This window comes from Drosophila ficusphila, unplaced genomic scaffold (genome assembly GCF_018152265.1).
Source record: "Drosophila ficusphila isolate 14025-0441.05 unplaced genomic scaffold, ASM1815226v1 contig_791, whole genome shotgun sequence".
NCBI lineage: Eukaryota > Metazoa > Arthropoda > Insecta > Diptera > Drosophilidae > Drosophila > Drosophila ficusphila.
In genome coordinates this window covers 24794043-24810123 of record NW_025064737.1, presented here as the reverse complement: position 1 = coordinate 24810123, position 16081 = coordinate 24794043, and the positions used below count along the sequence as shown (strand labels likewise).

Below are 16081 nucleotides of genomic sequence, written 5' to 3'. Positions count from 1 at the left end.
GGTACTGGCCGTATACGTTCATACATAGGTGGTTTAACCGCCGGAGCGATAGCAACCGTCGGACGGACGTTTGCCGGAGGTCTGCCTTAGGCCACTTGGCTTTCCTAGAGTGTTAGTTCCAACTGTTCTATTTCTAACTGGGCCCGAATGTCGCTGAAATTGATGACCGTGCGCAAATCTTCTACGGCCGTGTGCAAAAACCTACGGACATTTCTCCGCCGTGTGCCAATTTTGAAAAGTTTGTGCCGGGTGCAAATCCTAACGATATTGCAGAGGGGTAATTGGTTGGTTTACTAGTTGATTTCGAAAGCTTTCCGTAACACCCATTTGAGGAGAAAATACAGGACCCGTTTCGTTTACTAATTTTTCATTGCCAAAAACTCCAAGCATAGTCCAATTCAGATTTAATTAAGTTTAAAACAATATTAAATAATTTATTAACTAGCTTTAACTTAACATAAACCTTGACAGAATGTCCCGAAAACTTATCAATCTTTTAATGAATTTTTAAAAATTTTAATTTTTGGCGCCTTTGTCTGGCAGCACTATGAGAGGCAAATACTTTCCAGCAATCTGGTGGCGTTATGCTCACCTTTCGCCCGGGTGGCAGCCCTGTGACAACCCCAACCAAAGCTCCACCAAAATCTTGCCATTTTTTTTCGTGAGTTTAACAAAAACTCCGTCGCAAATCGTGTGACTTAATGCTGTAACCATTCAAAGTGTTCCTGCAAGGTAAATTGCCATGTTTGCGCTACGACAGCTGCGCCTCCAGAGTGCGAGACACTTCCGCAGCTCTTATGCAGCGACGGCAACAACAAAACACATGCGGCTCCGGCTGCCAGCGCGTGTTCTGATTGGAGATTTGAGCCGCTGGGACAAACCGCAGATGCAGGACATCAGTTCCAGAAGCTCTAGTAGCTCCATTGACCCCGTTAAGCCCTCTACGCCGATGGAGGAACTCCTGGCGGCCACCAAGCCATATGCCCAACTAATGCGAATAGACCGGCCTATTGGAACCTACCTCCTTTTCTGGCCCTGCGCCTGGAGCATAGCCCTCAGTGCGGATGCAGGATGCTGGCCCGATCTCACCATGCTGGGATTGTTTGGCACTGGGGCACTAATAATGCGCGGAGCGGGCTGCACCATCAATGATCTCTGGGACAAGGACATCGACGCCAAGGTGGAGCGAACCAAAATGCGACCATTGGCCTCCGGACAGATTAGTCAGTTTGATGCCATAGTCTTTCTCTCGGCGCAGCTCAGTCTGGGTCTTCTCGTGCTGGTCCAGCTCAACTGGCAGTCTATATTGCTGGGAGCCAGTTCGCTGGGGCTGGTAATCACCTATCCGCTGATGAAACGGGTCACCTACTGGCCCCAGCTGGTCCTTGGCATGGCCTTCAACTGGGGCGCCCTGCTCGGCTGGTGCGCCACCCAGGGCAGTGTGAACCTGGCCGCCTGTCTGCCGCTCTACCTCTCTGGCGTTTGCTGGACCATTGTGTACGATACGATATACGCCCACCAGGACAAGTTGGATGACCTGCAGATAGGCGTCAAGTCAACGGCTCTGAGATTCGGTGAGAACACCAAGGTTTGGCTGTCCGGCTTCACGGCAGCCATGCTGACGGGTTTGTCCGCAGCGGGCTGGGCTTGCGATCAAACATTGCCTTACTACGCGTCAGTTGGAATAGTGGGTGCTCACCTTGTGCAGCAGGTGAACGATTTATAATGTAATTCCATGAGAAACATATTAAATTACCTCTCCATCCAGATCTACTCCCTCAACATTGACAACCCCAGCGACTGTGCCAAGAAGTTCTTCTCGAATCACCAAGTGGGCCTCATTCTGTTCCTCGGCATTGTGCTGGGCACTCTCCTGAAATCAGATGAAACAAAGAAAAAGCGCCAAGCCACACTGACAACTGCGACGGCCAGCTCCTATGTCCCCACGTTACCCCAAAAGCCAGAGGTTATAAGCTGAGATATTCCAAGCCGGTCGGAGTTCTGTGCTAATTATCGTTTATCGCGCGCTTTTCGTTCGCCAAAACCAAAGTCTTTAGGTATCTGATTAGGTAAAACCGTGTAAATAGGGTTATGACAATTTTTAGTTTATTAGCAATATTTTAAGTCAAAAAGATTGCTAAGTGCGCAGCTCACTTTAACATTAATTAACTTTTAATTGTAAGTGCCCCCTTGACGTAAGAACTTACGTAAATCACCCATCCCCTCAAACCCCCTTTCCCATTTCTAAAACAAACTGGTTTCTGTATTAAATTCTTATGTGTTATTTATTATTATACAGATTTTGGTTGTCTATTGAAAGCCAAATACTCTTCAATTGTATTTACTTCATTTGTTGGTTTTTACTGCTAGGAAAAGGTGCGTTACATAAAAGTAAAGATAGAATTGTAGTTTAGATCAAGTCGGCCACGTTCATTGGCATTTCGTCGATTTGTGTGGAGTAGTACTGTTCAATATCACGCAGGATGCGGATATCATCGGACTTGACAAAGTTGATGGCAACACCCTTGCGTCCAAAACGACCCGATCGACCGATGCGGTGGATGTACAGCTCACGGTTGTTGGGCAAATCGTAGTTGATTACTAGCGAGACCTGCTGCACATCAATGCCACGGGCCCACACATCGGTGGTGATGAGAACGCGCGACTGGCCTGCACGGAACTCCTTCATGATCTCGTCACGCTCTTTCTGCGGCATGTCGCCGTGCATAGAGCTCACTGTGAAGTTGGCCTCCCGCATCTTCTCCGTCAGCCAATCGACCTTGCGTTTCGTGTTGCAGAAGATGACTGCCTGGGTGATTGTTAGAGTATCGTACAGATCGCACAGAGTGTCGAATTTCCACTCTTCTCGCTCGACGGCCACGAAGAACTGTTTGATTCCCTCCAGCGTCAACTCATCGCTGTAAGGTTTAAGTTTTTTTAATACTTGGGATTATGGAATCATTAGACAACCAGCTTACCGCTTGACCAAGATGCGAATGGGATCTGTCATAAATTTCGAGGTCATTTCGAGAATCTCGTGGGGCAAGGTGGCCGAGATGAGCACCACCTGAGTGGCAGGTGGCAAATAACGATATACATCGTAAATTTGTTCCTTAAAACCTTTGTTGAGCATCTCATCGGCTTCATCCAGCACCAGCATCTTGATAGCCCTATAAGATTACGCCCAGTTAGAATATTTCTCGAAACTGCGGTTGTATAACCCACCTTGTTCGGAGCACGCGTCGCTTGATCATGTCAAATACTCTTCCTGGGGTACCGCTGACAATGTGCTGACCGTAGTCCAGTTTGCGGATGTCCTCGCCCAGATTTGTGCCGCCGATGCACACATGGCACTGCACGTTCATCATGTCGCCAAGGGCCAGGATAACTTTCTGGATCTGTACTGCTAACTCGCGTGTGGGCGAGAGGCAGAGCACCTGGGTTTCCCGAAGTGTTGTGTCCAGGCTCTGCAGGATGGAGATGGAGAAGGTGGCAGTCTTGCCCGTGCCCGACTGCGCCTGGGCAATCACATCGCGTCCCTTGACGATGGGTTTAATGCTTCTCTGCTGGATGGCCGAGGGTTTCTCGAAGCCTAAGGAACCAAGAGGTCTATGTTAGTCTGAGAACAGCATGGAGGTATACACACCACTTACCGTACGCGTAGATGCCGCGTAGCAGCTCCTCCTTCAGATTCATGGCGTTGAAGGTGGGAATCACCTCCACGTCCTCGCTAGTCTCGAACTCCACGTTCGACAGGTCCTCGGCCTGGGCATTCTTGCGCGCCATTTTCACTGCTCAGTTCTGTGCGATTGGGCTGTATTTTATAAATATTTACTAACTTTTCGGCGGAGGCGGCGTTTTTTCTTCCAACTTTCTCACGATGCGGTTCGGTGTTGCCAGATGGCAAAATGGCTTCTTGATGTCGACCAACCACGATTTGTACTAAAAATACCCCTATTGGCATCACTGCCCATTGGTTTGAATCTCGGAAACCAGAATTGCCATCCCTCGCGAAGTAGCCGTCCTGTTCAAATAACTATGTTGTTTGTTTTTTTCATTTTGAAAATATGAAATTTGTAAAATAATTTTTTAATTTGACATTTAGTGTGTTCTGTAACAAAATATAAACATGTTTTCGACCAATAAACACATGATTCAACTAAGTGATATTTGCTTCTTTTCCTTATTTACCTTCGCAGCAATCGCTGCAACCTGTGGATATCTTTTCGCTTCAGGCTCCTAATCTTGGAGACCAGCTTGCGTAACGTGTTTACCCTCTGCTTCGCCTCACAGGCGGCGGCGTTGGCCTTCTTGGCGTTCTCCCGGTTCCGATTCAGATCCTTCTGAGCCCGCTCCATGCACTCGTGGAGCTCGTCCAGTCGTCTTTTGGCCGCCTCGAGAAGGCTGCGCTTCTCTAAGGCCTCCCTCTGGGCGCCCTGGGCCACCCTTTGGAAGTTCCCCAGTGCTGCCGTCATTTCCTTAAAAAGGCACTGCATGTTGGCCACGGTTCGTTGGACGTGGGCCTGTATTCGCTGGGCCTGCTTCATGGAGCAGGTGCTGGAGGCAATGGCCCGTTTGATCTCCTCGATGACCCGCCTCGTCTCGCTCAGACTCTTGGTTAACTCAGCCAGCACCTGCCTCTTTCCGCTGAGAACCACCTCCGCAGACTTGGAAGCCTGCATAGCCCGATCGGCCAAAATGACCTTGGCCCTCTGACCCGCCGCCGAAGCGGCCTTCGGCAGTGCGTCCTTGGCGTCCTTCGCCTCCTTGGCCGCCTTGGAGGCCATCTGGCTGGCCTTCACGTTCACATTGCAGAAGACTCGCTTTGGCTTGTGACGGGGATCGATCCTCTGAACGGAGTGCGCCGTGCTCAGCAGGATGTTTACCAGCAGCAACATCGTAAGCAGGAACTTGCAAAGCATCTGGAATCTCGCATCTTACATGAATCTCAAGGCTCATTTGGAATGAGGAAAACAGACTACGCCGTACGTCGTGTCAATATCTGTCGTACTACATTTATAAGTTTTTTAATTTCTCAAAGCATCAATATGAAACCGATTGTCTTCCTACTTTGGCTCCTGTTCACTGGATTCGCTGAGGGCTACAAGTTGGCACAGGTAAGTCACAATGCTGGCAGAAATTCCTACAATTAAAAATATATCCGTATAAATAGCAGTCCTCCAATGAATTGGCTGCCCTGACGCCTGACCAGTGCGATGAGAATGACTCCCAGTCGAAACACTCATCCGATGCTCCAAAGAAAAACCCTCTCAAGATGGACGGGAAGGGCAAGGTAAAGGCCTTCAGCATTGCCCAGAAGGCGGCCAAGGAGGCAAAGGATGCCTCCGATGCCCAGATGGAGGCCGGCGAGGCGGCAGCCCGCCAGGTGAAGCAGCAGCTGGCCGACAAGGCGCAGGCGGCTGCCAAGGCGGCAGAAGCGGCGCTGGCGGGCAAACAGCAAATTGTGGAGCAGCTGGAGGCCGAGGTGCGGGAGGGAGAGCTGGTGGTTCAGGAGGAGACCACCCTGCTGCAGACAACCCAGGCCACCAGCGCTTCCGCTGGTCTGGCCGCCAAGCAGGCGGCGGATCAGCTGAAAACCATTACGCAGGCGGTGAAGAACGCCCAGGAAAACGTGGTTAACTCGGAGCTCGTTGCCAACGGAGCCCAGCAGGAGCTGGCAGAGAAGCAGCAGCTTGTGGATGCGGCCAAGAAGCGGGTGGAGCTGCTGCTCCGTCAGTTGGAAGTGGCTCGGGCGGATTACAAGACAACCAAGAACGCCGCCGAAAAGGCAACCTGCGCCGCCCAGGAAGCCAGGCAGAGGGCCACTCGGGAGCGAAGGAGGGCGGAACTGAGGCACTTGCTACGTCTGAAGAGGGGACGTACCCACTAAGATTACTCTACCATATACTTCTTTTGGGGAGAAAGAGTCGTTAACTAACTAAGGTATTATTCAGTGTTTGTTGTAATTATATTTTGTATACTTGTATAGCTGAAAACCAGATCTGAATATGTAATTCAAAACCCATAAAATTATTATTTAAATAAGTCATCATTCATAATTTAGAGACCGCGGGGCGTATACTTAATACACTTCGAGCAAACTTCCTACTAACGCCTCCGTGTTCACACGCGGATCCGCGAGGAAGCCAACAATCATCGGACACGGTCTTTCGTCATATTCAATCCCACCCGGAGCAGGCGTTTAAAGCGTCTCATGGCAATTAGAGGCTCTTCCATAATTGCGGCTACAAATTATCCAATCGAGCAGCCTGGTAGCATTGACCCAGCACCATTATTGTTTGTGCATGTGCAACGAAAACCATGAGCCAACGGGTTTGCACTTTCTTCGGCGACCCGACCAGCTCGTTTATAAATACATGGCGCCTCCGGTGGCCAACTCTCAATCGTCGCCGAGTCTCCACCGGATTTACTAGGCCCACTGCCGCTCCCAGCTTTTCCGAGTGCGAAAGTAAAAGCGTTTTCCACCGAACCAGTCCATCGCAGCTGGCTCCGTTCGGCGCTCGATCCTCCACTGTCATCAGAAGCGCTTCGACTCCACTCCGCACAGGACGTTCGTGTCGGCGGTGAACCTAATCTCGAGAGGTGCGTTGGTGTCCTCCATTCCGTCAGCCTGAGTGATAACCGAGTGATTTGTGAGCTGTCCAGTTTGGCTGGCCTTCAAGCCAAACTGGTTCTCCTGTGGAACATATCAGTCCGTGACACACTAACGACTTGCCGGTCATCCTAGAGCGAAGAAAGTGCACTGCTGTGTATTAGCTAATAGACAAGGCAGATACGCAACCGGTTGGGATTAATATGCACAGAGAAAAAAATGTGTGTTTATTGAGTGACTGCGACATCACTAACAATAAGGAGTATAAAAACTGAAAGGAAATATCTTACATCAAAATTAGTTAAAGTGATTAAATCATCAAACCTGTTACTTCCATATACAATTCGGGTATAAATAAATCCTTTGAAAGAGATTTTAATCTGCAAACCACTTAATCACTTCCAGTTAACTACATTTTCTTGCCGAATTTATCGACCGGAGGCATCAAATCGCTTTCTGCGACACAGGAACACAAGTCTTACGCCTAAGGTCGTCACGAGTCTTCCGGTTTCGGAGGCTTCCTTTCGCCAGCTGCTTGGTTGCATAATCGCCAGAGATGCCGTCGCTGGTCCACCTGCTGCTCCTGTCGCTGTTTTTGGGTGAGTCGCACACACCACTTCCTCATGCAAATCTGGCTGAACCTGCAGGTTTCCTTCTGTGATTTAGCGGCCATGCCAGCTCTGGGTCGCAAGGTGAAGCGGAAGGAGGCGCACTACCACCACCTTGTCAACGTGCCGCCACCGCCGCCTCCCCCGCCGGCGCCGAAGGGACAGGGTCCGGTGTCCCAGCAAACGGCGGTGGTCGAGCACGAGGTGCCGCCCTACACCTACGAGGCCATCAACCACGACGAGTTCGAGCCCGCCAAGGTGAAGCTATCGCACGCCGACTACGTGGTGCACACCGTGCACGGCGGAGGCGGATCAGGAGGCTACTTGGCCGACAACGGACTGCGCAGCATTGCCAAGGGATCGGCGGACCAGGCCCTGTCCGCGGTGGCCAGCCAAAATGCGGCGGGGAAGCAGGCCTCCTATGTGGCCAAGAGCACCTTGGCCCAGGCGGCTGCTCAGGCAGCGGGCACAGCAGTGGCCGTGCTGAAGGGCAAGGAGGTGCTGCTCCACCGCCTCGAGGATCAGAGTGTGGAGGCCCACAAGGCGATGGAGAACGAGCTGACCCAGTTGCAGCAGGCCAAGAGGTCGGCGAAGGCGGCCCAGTACGCCGCCCAGCAGGCCATCAACCACGTCAGCGTCCTGACCGCTGCTCTCAACAACGCCCAATCCGCCTCTGAATTGGCACAGAAGGCGGCCTCCGAGGCGGCTGCCGAACTGGCCTCCCAGATAGATATGGTGGCCCAGGCCAAGACCAAGCTGGAGCACGCCGAATCGCAAGCCTATGCGGCTCGCTTGGACTACGAGGAGACGCGGGATGCGGCGGAGAAGGCCACTTTGTCGGCCCAGGAGGCCCATCTGAATGCGAACGATGCAGCTCTGCATGCCAACGTAGAGCTCGCCGATTCGGTTCACATCCACGAGAAGAGCGACCGGAATGTGAGGGAACCACCGCGGAACCACCGACATCCATGAGGCACTGCCTCCACTCCAAGCTTTTAATCCTTATTTATTTGTTTTCCTTATTTAATGGTTACGTTGTTGCAGAGATTCAATAAAGTTTTGTTGATATTAAACTCTCTCTCTTCGAAAATCAATGTTGATATTCCAAACAATGAAGCAATTAACGAACATAAATGATCAAACCAATTGAAGGAGGTGGTTTTTAGAAACTTTTTTTATGTTTTGCCTTTGCATCCATAGAAAGGAATTTGAATCAACCGCCATTCTTCTTAAAGTCACCATTACGTAGGTTTGCATCATAGCTATCTGTAATATGTTCGGTATTTTTTAAAAGAGTATTTTTTTAAGTAAACTGCGGTCACACCTTTGTTTAGATTTGGGAAGCCGGCAAAAATATTACATTTGACTTTAATTTACCTGTAGTTTAATATAATCAAGAATTATGAGTCGCACAGAACAGATTTTCGACGATCTGAAGTCGTACTTTCGAGGCCACAGCAAGATTCGCGAGCAGCGGGCGCACATGTCCAAGGTGAGCTTGGCTTCCCTGCAATCCTTTGGTGCCGATCTGTAAACCTCCCTTTTATAGGTTCACTCTGTCTGCTGGAACGCCGATGGTCGCCACTTGGCCTCCGGATCCTTTGACAAGACGGTGGCGGTCTACTCCTTGGAGCGGGATCGGTTTCTGAAGGGCAGCATCTACCGGGGACACACTGCCTCCGTGGATCAGCTCTGCTGGCACCGCACAAATCCCGACCAGTTTGCGACCGCCAGCGGGGACAAGACCGTGAGAATCTGGGACATACGGGCCGGGAAGTGCGTCTCGGTGACCAACACGAAGGGAGAGAACATAAACATAGCCTGGTCACCGGACGGGAAGACGATAGCCGTGGGCAACAAGGAGGACTTAATCACCTTCATCGACACGCGCACGAACAAGATTCGCGTAGAGGAGCCCTTCAGCTTTGAGGTCAATGAGATCTCGTGGAACAACACCAACGATCTGTTCTTCCTGACCAACGGACTCGGGTGCATGCATGTGCTCAACTATCCCAGTTTGGAGCACCAGATGACGCTGAAGGCCCATCCCGCCAACTGCATTTGCATTGAGTTCGGACCGACGGGTATGAAAGTTATTCTCTTGGCTGCGAAATCTTTTTTTTAAGATTAAACGTTTTATTCTTTTACCAGGAAAATACTTTGCCACTGGCTCGGCGGATGCCCAAGTCTCCCTATGGGATGCCAACGAGCTGGCCTGCCTGCGCATGATCAGCCGCCTGGAGTGGCCCGTCCGCACCATATCCTTCAGCCACGACGAACGACTGATTGCCTCGGCCAGCGAGGATCTCATCATAGACATCGCCTTCACGGAGACGGGAGAACGAGTGACCGACATCCACGTGGATGCCTCCACCTTCACGGTGGCCTGGCACCCGAAGCAATACCTGCTGGCCTACGCCTGCGACGAGAAGGACAGCGACAGGCGAAGGGACGCTGGCAATGTCAAGATATACGGCTTTTCGGAATAAACTAAAACTTAGAGTAAAACCTTGTTTACCTTCCCATTCTGTTGCAGTGCAACTTTAACGATGAAGTGCCGTCCAAATGGTCGGCTTTAAAGTTGACCAAGTCACGTCGCTAGCCAAGCAACTGGATTATCAATTGCAGGGCTTCGTTGCCGGACGTGTTCGTTGCTGCAATTTGAGTTTTATCTTCTTCTGCCCGCTTTTATGGCACCGCAGGACCTGTGGGCCATAACCTCCCGTCTGCTGCTTAATACTGCATCAATCGGCAGGCGAAGGGCCACCTTTGCTGTGGCAACCACTTCACTTTTATCATGCAAATAACGACACTGCGGATGCTGACCTAATATAGGTTTACGGTTATGGCTTCCTACATTTTAAGCCATTAATCAGTGGTCGCACTTCGGAGCGGGCTTAGTCCGGGAAAGGATTGCCTGTGAGTGGCGTGTTGGTGTGTCAAACGGCTGTTTGCCCAAGCTGGTGTGTAAAATGGCCTCCATTAGCCAGCAAAACTTAAGAGGAGAGAGCGAAAGTTTTGGGGCGCGTGGGCGGTGTCAATTGTTGGTCTGCTGTGTCTGTTTTATTTTTCACCCTTGAACTATCTGCAAGAGGCACAAGTGACAAACAAACAGGGCCACCAAGACGGGGTTATCTTGTTTCTTACCCTCCCCCCATGTCCTCCTACTCATATATCCCATCCGCGTGCCGAGTGCAGCGGCAGGAGCTATTTGTATGCCAACCGCACTAGTGCACATTGCACTTGCCATCCACCCACTACCCACCGCCCACTCCCCTACTTGGAGGAACATCAATATTTGCTTTACTAAAAGTTTTCGATAAATTTCGGTTTTGAACTGCCAGTTCCGCTCGATTGGCTGGTGGATGTGGATATGGATGGGGAAAGGGTAAGGGGAAGGGGAAGAGGGGAGCTGGCGAAAATAGGATACTGCCTTTCAATAATGAATCACAGTTAATTGTTATTAATGGCCACATAGTGCAATGTTGGCGAGGTGCGGAAACAACTACCAATTATAATATCAACTGACTTTATTGAGCTGTATATTTATTATTCACACATGCTTAACTACTATGTTATTGCCCAAATAAGAATATAATTATTATTAGGTTTTAAATGTTGAAGTGACTTTTCCATGGAAACAATATTTATTTAATTAAAGAAAAATATTTTTGAAATCATAAATCGAATATTTACTAATATTTCCTAAAGTAAAGAAAATAAATAATCAAAATGATAAGATTTTTCATTCTACACAAACTCTACATGTAAGGCTGAACTTAACAGATACCTTGCATTCTCTCTCGCTCATTCAGCAAGCTGTTAACTGCAGCTTGGCTGCAAAGGTTCCCCGCCCACTCCTGTTAGGTAACAGATATTCACTTCTCGCATGCGATAATCCATGCGTTCCTAAGGCAAGGAATCGGAACACTGCTGTTACTTTTTCTCCTCCTTGAAAAAATGTTAGTTGAATGTTAATACGATTGTATTCACCGAGATTTCTGGAAATTTTGTAAAATGGCCATTATATCGCAAATAAAATTTAAAAATATCTTAAAAATTCATTAAATAAATATGAAAATTAAAAAAAATTCTTTTATTGTAAAGGAAAAACTGCCACTACTAAAATGTTAAAAAGAAGTTAATTTTAAGCCTACAGTTCTTGCAATTGTCAGATTTTGATAGCCTTAAGCCAACATTGTCCACTTGCGTTTCGCATCCTCCTTGATTTTCTCCCCAAAATGCATCATCTCGCTCTCATTGTTCTCGGGATTTGTAAAGAAGTCACAATTGTTATTCAATCCTGAAAAGATAATAGTCAATTGATGGGAAACGCAAACATGAAAAAATTTCGAGCTCGAGTCATAAAATTTAAAAGGAGAGAATACTTTCTGGCCAACTTGTTCTTGCTCTGCCCTCAGCTCTTCGACTTTTCATTTCTGCTGTCACTTTGAACAAACTTCGACAACGCAACGATATAGGATGCGGATTCCATTGGAGGAGTGGGAGGAGCAGGGGCTCCGGAATTTATGTCGGCTGTCGTCGGGACTTATGCGCTTTCGACTGCTGTTTTCCCCCAACCAACGTATTGATTGCCAAACTTCAAGTGCACGTAAATTGGCCAAAACTTTGTTTTCAGTTGCCTGCGGTTTGTGTGTGCACCATTTAGTTCTTGTATATTATACGTTTCTTGCAAATAGTTGTTCTATTTTTGTCGGCAAACACACAGCTTAAAGTTTTTGCGAGGATTACTAGAAATATATTTTTCAGTCAGATAGCTTCTCATTTATTTAAAAAATTAAGAATAATGGTATTAGTTGACAAGGGAAAAACAACTATTAATTTTAAAACGCGCGCCTTTTTTTTAATTTTTGCAGTGTTGGAAAGTACATCACATAGCAAGTACATCTTCCCATTTTAGCCGGGTTAACAACCTTGTAATCCTTGTCACATACCAGTCAAATCAGTACAGGGCTCCCTATGCAGACGTTTTCTGTATTAATTTTGCAGCACTAGTCTTGGAGCGTTTAGGAGCTGCTAGATCTAGCTTTAAATAAGCTTAATTAGCATCACTGCTTGAAGTTAACAGGCTGATTTTCTGGATAATTCGAAACAAAGTTAAAATATAATATTTTCAAAAGGCGTTAAAAGTAAAGTAAAATTTGCTAAAACCGGAACGCCAGCGAGATGTCCGTGCGCCACGACTGGTACCAGTCGGAGACCAAAGTGGTCATCACCGTGCTCCTGAAGAACGCCGCCGACAAAAACTACTCGGTGGAGATTTCCGAAAACCGGGTCCACATGACGGCTGATGGTTATGAGCTGGATCTGAAACTGCTACACCCCGTTGTCGTGGAGAGGTCCTCGCACAAGGCCTTCCCCTCCAAGGTGGAGATCACTCTGGCCAAGGAGACGGGTATCCGCTGGGAGAACCTAGAAGAGAAGGCCGTAGTGGCTGCGGCTCCCAAGCCCCAGAGCAAAACCAACTGGGACCAACTGGTCAGCGAGGAGGAGAAGATTGACGAGAAGGAGGCCAAGGGCGAGACGGCCCTCAATAACCTTTTCAAGAAAATCTACAGCACATCCTCCCCGGAGGTCCAAAAGGCCATGAACAAGTCCTTCTCGGAGTCAGGCGGCACCGTGCTCAGCACCAACTGGAGCGAGGTGGGCAAGGAGAAGGTCACCGTGAAGCCGCCCGATGGAACCGAGTTCCGCGAGTGGGAGAAATAGGATGGAACCCCCCCTGTATTTTTAAAGTCCGAGAGAGATTAAGAGAGAAGCACTATAATATATATATTTTTATCTACGGATGGTTGACTAGCGAGAGAAGATGTTATGAACAGAAACTAACAAGAATTTTGTTGAATAAATTTGATTTAAGCATTGCATATGTGGGTGCCATTTTTTGGGGCATTGGCTGCTACACCAAAATTTGCCATGGTAACACTATTGTTAAAGCCCGTGGAGGATTATATTCTTATAACTTGTTTATTTTTTCTTAAAAATTGTTTAACGTGTAGGAAAAACATATGTGATCACCCATGTCGATTTTGGTTATTATTTTATAATTATTTTATTACATATATAAGTTCTTTTGTAGTACAAAAACTTCTCGAACCACCCCCGCTTACAGCTAAAAGGTTCTCTTTGAAAACAGCTGATGGGCAGACCGGGTTGCAGATACGTATCAGAATAAACGCACCATTGCTTTCCCTCGCACAAATTGGACTACAATCCCGAAACTCCAACATGTACAAGAATCTGGAGGAGCACAACCGGCTGGTAAACAAATACCTAAAAATATTCTTCGTCGTGGCACTTTACTGGTGAGCAGTAGTAGAGTACCTCCATTTTGCGGGACATATGCAGTTCCTTGCCCTCCACAGGTGCACTTCGATACTGACGGTATTCGTGAACAAACACCTGCTGAGCAGCGACACTGTTAACCTGGGGGCTCCGCTCTTCATGTCCTGGTTTCAATGCGTGGTCTCTACCGTGATCTGCTTCGTGGGAAGTCGTCTGAGCAGAAAGTACCCCTCGGTCTTTACATTTCCCGAGGGGAATCCATTAGACATCGACACTTTCCGCAAGATTCTACCTCTATCCGTGCTCTACACCCTGATGATCGGGGCTAACAATCTGTCGCTATCCTACGTCACGGTGGCCTTCTACTACATAGGCCGCTCCCTGACCACCGTGTTTAGTGTGGTCCTCACCTACGTGATCCTCCGCCAGCGAACGAGCTTCAAGTGCCTGCTGTGCTGCGCCGCCATTGTCATTGGATTCTGGCTGGGAGTGGATCAGGAGAGTCTCACGGAGGTATTCTCCTGGCGGGGCACCATCTTCGGCGTTCTAAGCTCGCTGGCCCTGGCCATGTTCTCCATTCAGACTAAGAAGTCTCTGGGCTATGTCAACCAAGAGGTGTGGCTGCTGAGCTACTACAACAACCTGTACTCCACCCTGCTCTTTCTGCCCCTGATCATCATCAACGGCGAACTGGAGACTATTATCACGTACCCATATCTGTGGGCCTCTTGGTTCTGGGCCGCTATGACCCTAAGTGGCATTTGTGGCTTCGCCATCGGGTTTGTCACAGCGCTGGAAATCAAGGTAATCAACAGCAAATCCACGTGTTTACCGCTTATCTTACCCGATCGATTTTCCAGGTCACTTCCGCTCTGACGCACAATATCTCGGGAACCGCCAAGGCTTGCGCACAAACGGTGATTGCCACCCAGTATTACAACGACGTTCGATCGGCGCTCTGGTGGACCTCCAATGTGGTGGTGCTTCTGGCCAGTGCCGCATACACAAGGGTGAAGCAGTTGGAGATGCAGCGCCAGCACCAGCAGCGCAGCACGCCCGCCCAGAAAGCTTAGGAGCAACATAATGCCGCCAAAGTAACGTAGACTGTTTAGAACTCTAGGAGATGTAAGTTTAAAGTATGCACAAACGATCCATCAACAAAAATACATAGGCATTTGTATTAACTAATTGGAGGCCACGGCTTCCTGACTTTCCTCCGGTTCCTCTTGCTTCTTGGTTTCCTCCCTCTTTACCTTCGCTGTACTCTTTTCCCACATTTCGGGAACGTAGACAAAGGGATCGATTTTAAGCTGCTCACTGCTGGGCGGGCTCTTCAGCAGAACACGGGTGATAAATCGACCCTCGCGCTTCGGTCTCATAGAGTTGACATCCTGCAGCAGAAACTTTAGGTTATCCTCCAGCTTCTGCGCATCCATGTCCAGGGTTCCCACACTGGCGGTGATCAGTCCAAAGTTCTGCTGGTTTTCATCCTTGGCAGCACTGTAGCTGATGCCGCTGGAGAACTTGACAATCATCTCTGCAAGGTTTGTGCCCAGCGTCTCACTCTTGGGGTTGGGAAACTTGCGCTTCATCAGGCCACGCAGAGCCACCAGTTCGGCCAGGATGTTCGGATGGGCGATTATGTACTGGTAGTCGGAGAGCAGCAGCTCCCCGTTAGTTATGTCCTTGATGAGCTCCACGCCGCCGACAAGCGAGGCGCCAGCTTCCCTAGCCTCGAGAACTTCGATCTGTAAAGGATAGAAATGGAGGTAATAAGGGATCATAAATACACAAAGCTTTACTCACATTTCCCTTAGTAAACACTATGATCTTGCGCTCCTCGCCGTGCTCAAACTTATGCGGAATCATGGCCATGCGCTGGAAATTGTCTACAAAGCGGGTGATCTTCTCTGCCTGCATGTTCAGTTCGATGTTTACATTCAGGGGAGCATTGGGCACATTGTACATGCTGGGATGGTGTGTTTCGCGGTGACACTGGATGGCCTCCTGGACGGAGTACACTGGCCAGCGATAGTAGCGACCAACATAGCAATCGTCTTTGGGCACCTGCTTCCAGGAGTCGTCCACATGTTTGTCCGCCCGTTTCACATTGATTCTAGAAGAGGGGAGGATGTTAGTCCTGGATTTTGGAGCCATTTAATTACCTACTTCTTATTGCGCTGGTTGTGTGGGATGAATCCCACCTTCTTTACTTCCACCTTGACTTTTTTCTTGCGGGCCTTCTCTCGGGTTCCCTTTCGGGCCGCCTCGCTAACGGCGGATAGATGCAGCAAGCGGAGTGGCTCCACCGAGGTTTGGCGCAGTGCCAGAGCCCTCATGGAGCTTACGATGGACTGCATTTCTTTCAAAGATTAGCTTATTTACCGGACTCCAACTGTAAACCTCTTTGCATAACCTCGCCGCCAGGGCTGCTTAAAAAAAGGTGATTTTCAACACTGTTGCCGGCGTTCAGGTGGTCTTGTTCCAGAACAACGGTGTAAAACTTTGCTAAGACCGGTAAGGCTATGTACCGTTAAACTAAGTTATTCAAATT

General features: G+C 48.9%; 9 protein-coding genes across 13 annotated transcripts; 6 read left to right on the top strand and 3 right to left on the bottom strand.

The window, feature by feature from the left end:
- Positions 1-456: 456 nt before the first annotated feature.
- LOC108097689 (4-hydroxybenzoate polyprenyltransferase, mitochondrial) lies at positions 457-2340 on the top strand. Its single transcript, XM_017200157.2, has 3 exons — positions 457-661; positions 721-1711; positions 1769-2340. The coding sequence occupies exons 2-3, from the start codon at positions 743-745 to the stop codon at positions 1976-1978; spliced, it is 1179 nt and encodes a 392-aa protein (XP_017055646.1). The 5' UTR covers positions 457-661; positions 721-742; the 3' UTR covers positions 1979-2340.
- LOC108097688 (eukaryotic initiation factor 4A-III) lies at positions 2259-3898 on the bottom strand. The gene is made up of 4 exons (XM_017200156.2): positions 3654-3898; positions 3226-3592; positions 2979-3170; positions 2259-2918 (listed from the first exon to the last, which is right to left on the bottom strand). The coding sequence occupies exons 1-4, from the start codon at positions 3784-3786 to the stop codon at positions 2411-2413; spliced, it is 1200 nt and encodes a 399-aa protein (XP_017055645.1). The 5' UTR covers positions 3787-3898; the 3' UTR covers positions 2259-2410.
- A 289-nt stretch (positions 3899-4187) lies between these two features.
- LOC108097692 lies at positions 4188-4943 on the bottom strand. Its single transcript, XM_017200163.2, is given in 1 exon segment — positions 4188-4943. A coding segment is annotated over 1 exon segment (756 nt).
- Positions 4870-6445, top strand: LOC108097691. Of its 4 annotated transcripts, none has more exons than XM_017200162.1 (3): positions 4870-4985; positions 5042-5117; positions 5174-6045. In XM_017200162.1, exons 2-3 carry the CDS (start codon positions 5049-5051, stop codon positions 5888-5890), a joined length of 786 nt encoding a protein of 261 aa, XP_017055651.1. In that variant the 5' UTR covers positions 4870-4985; positions 5042-5048; the 3' UTR covers positions 5891-6045. The 4 variants fall into 4 exon arrangements, 3 of the variants coding, with proteins under 3 accessions (XP_017055651.1, XP_017055650.1, XP_017055649.1); XR_001771803.2 differs by adding an exon at positions 6065-6445 and having other exon boundaries at positions 4933-5117; positions 5174-5943; XM_017200161.2 differs by having other exon boundaries at positions 4933-5117; positions 5177-6045.
- LOC108097690 lies at positions 5907-8198 on the top strand. Of its 2 annotated transcripts, none has more exons than XM_017200159.1 (3): positions 5907-5943; positions 7019-7212; positions 7280-8198. In XM_017200159.1, the coding sequence occupies exons 2-3, from the start codon at positions 7170-7172 to the stop codon at positions 8191-8193; spliced, it is 957 nt and encodes a 318-aa protein (XP_017055648.1). In that variant the 5' UTR covers positions 5907-5943; positions 7019-7169; the 3' UTR covers positions 8194-8198. The 2 variants fall into 2 exon arrangements, with proteins under 2 accessions (XP_017055648.1, XP_017055647.1); XM_017200158.1 differs by lacking the exon at positions 5907-5943 and adding an exon at positions 6899-6961.
- A 348-nt stretch (positions 8199-8546) lies between these two features.
- Positions 8547-9729, top strand: LOC108097424 (THO complex subunit 3). The gene is made up of 3 exons (XM_017199691.1): positions 8547-8713; positions 8771-9305; positions 9373-9729. The coding sequence occupies exons 1-3, from the start codon at positions 8624-8626 to the stop codon at positions 9708-9710; spliced, it is 963 nt and encodes a 320-aa protein (XP_017055180.1). The 5' UTR covers positions 8547-8623; the 3' UTR covers positions 9711-9729.
- A 2547-nt stretch (positions 9730-12276) lies between these two features.
- LOC108097731 (protein SGT1 homolog) lies at positions 12277-13109 on the top strand. Its single transcript, XM_017200232.2, has one exon. It carries the CDS (start codon positions 12409-12411, stop codon positions 12949-12951), a length of 543 nt encoding a protein of 180 aa, XP_017055721.1. The 5' UTR covers positions 12277-12408; the 3' UTR covers positions 12952-13109.
- A 269-nt stretch (positions 13110-13378) lies between these two features.
- Positions 13379-14715, top strand: LOC108097730 (GDP-fucose transporter 1). The gene is made up of 3 exons (XM_017200231.1): positions 13379-13547; positions 13608-14331; positions 14388-14715. Exons 1-3 carry the CDS (start codon positions 13471-13473, stop codon positions 14598-14600), a joined length of 1014 nt encoding a protein of 337 aa, XP_017055720.1. The 5' UTR covers positions 13379-13470; the 3' UTR covers positions 14601-14715.
- On the bottom strand, positions 14643-15948 carry LOC108097729 (50S ribosomal protein L1). The gene is made up of 3 exons (XM_017200230.2): positions 15697-15948; positions 15334-15643; positions 14643-15275 (listed from the first exon to the last, which is right to left on the bottom strand). The coding sequence occupies exons 1-3, from the start codon at positions 15885-15887 to the stop codon at positions 14712-14714; spliced, it is 1065 nt and encodes a 354-aa protein (XP_017055719.1). The 5' UTR covers positions 15888-15948; the 3' UTR covers positions 14643-14711.
- Between the last annotated feature and the right edge of the window lie 133 nt (positions 15949-16081).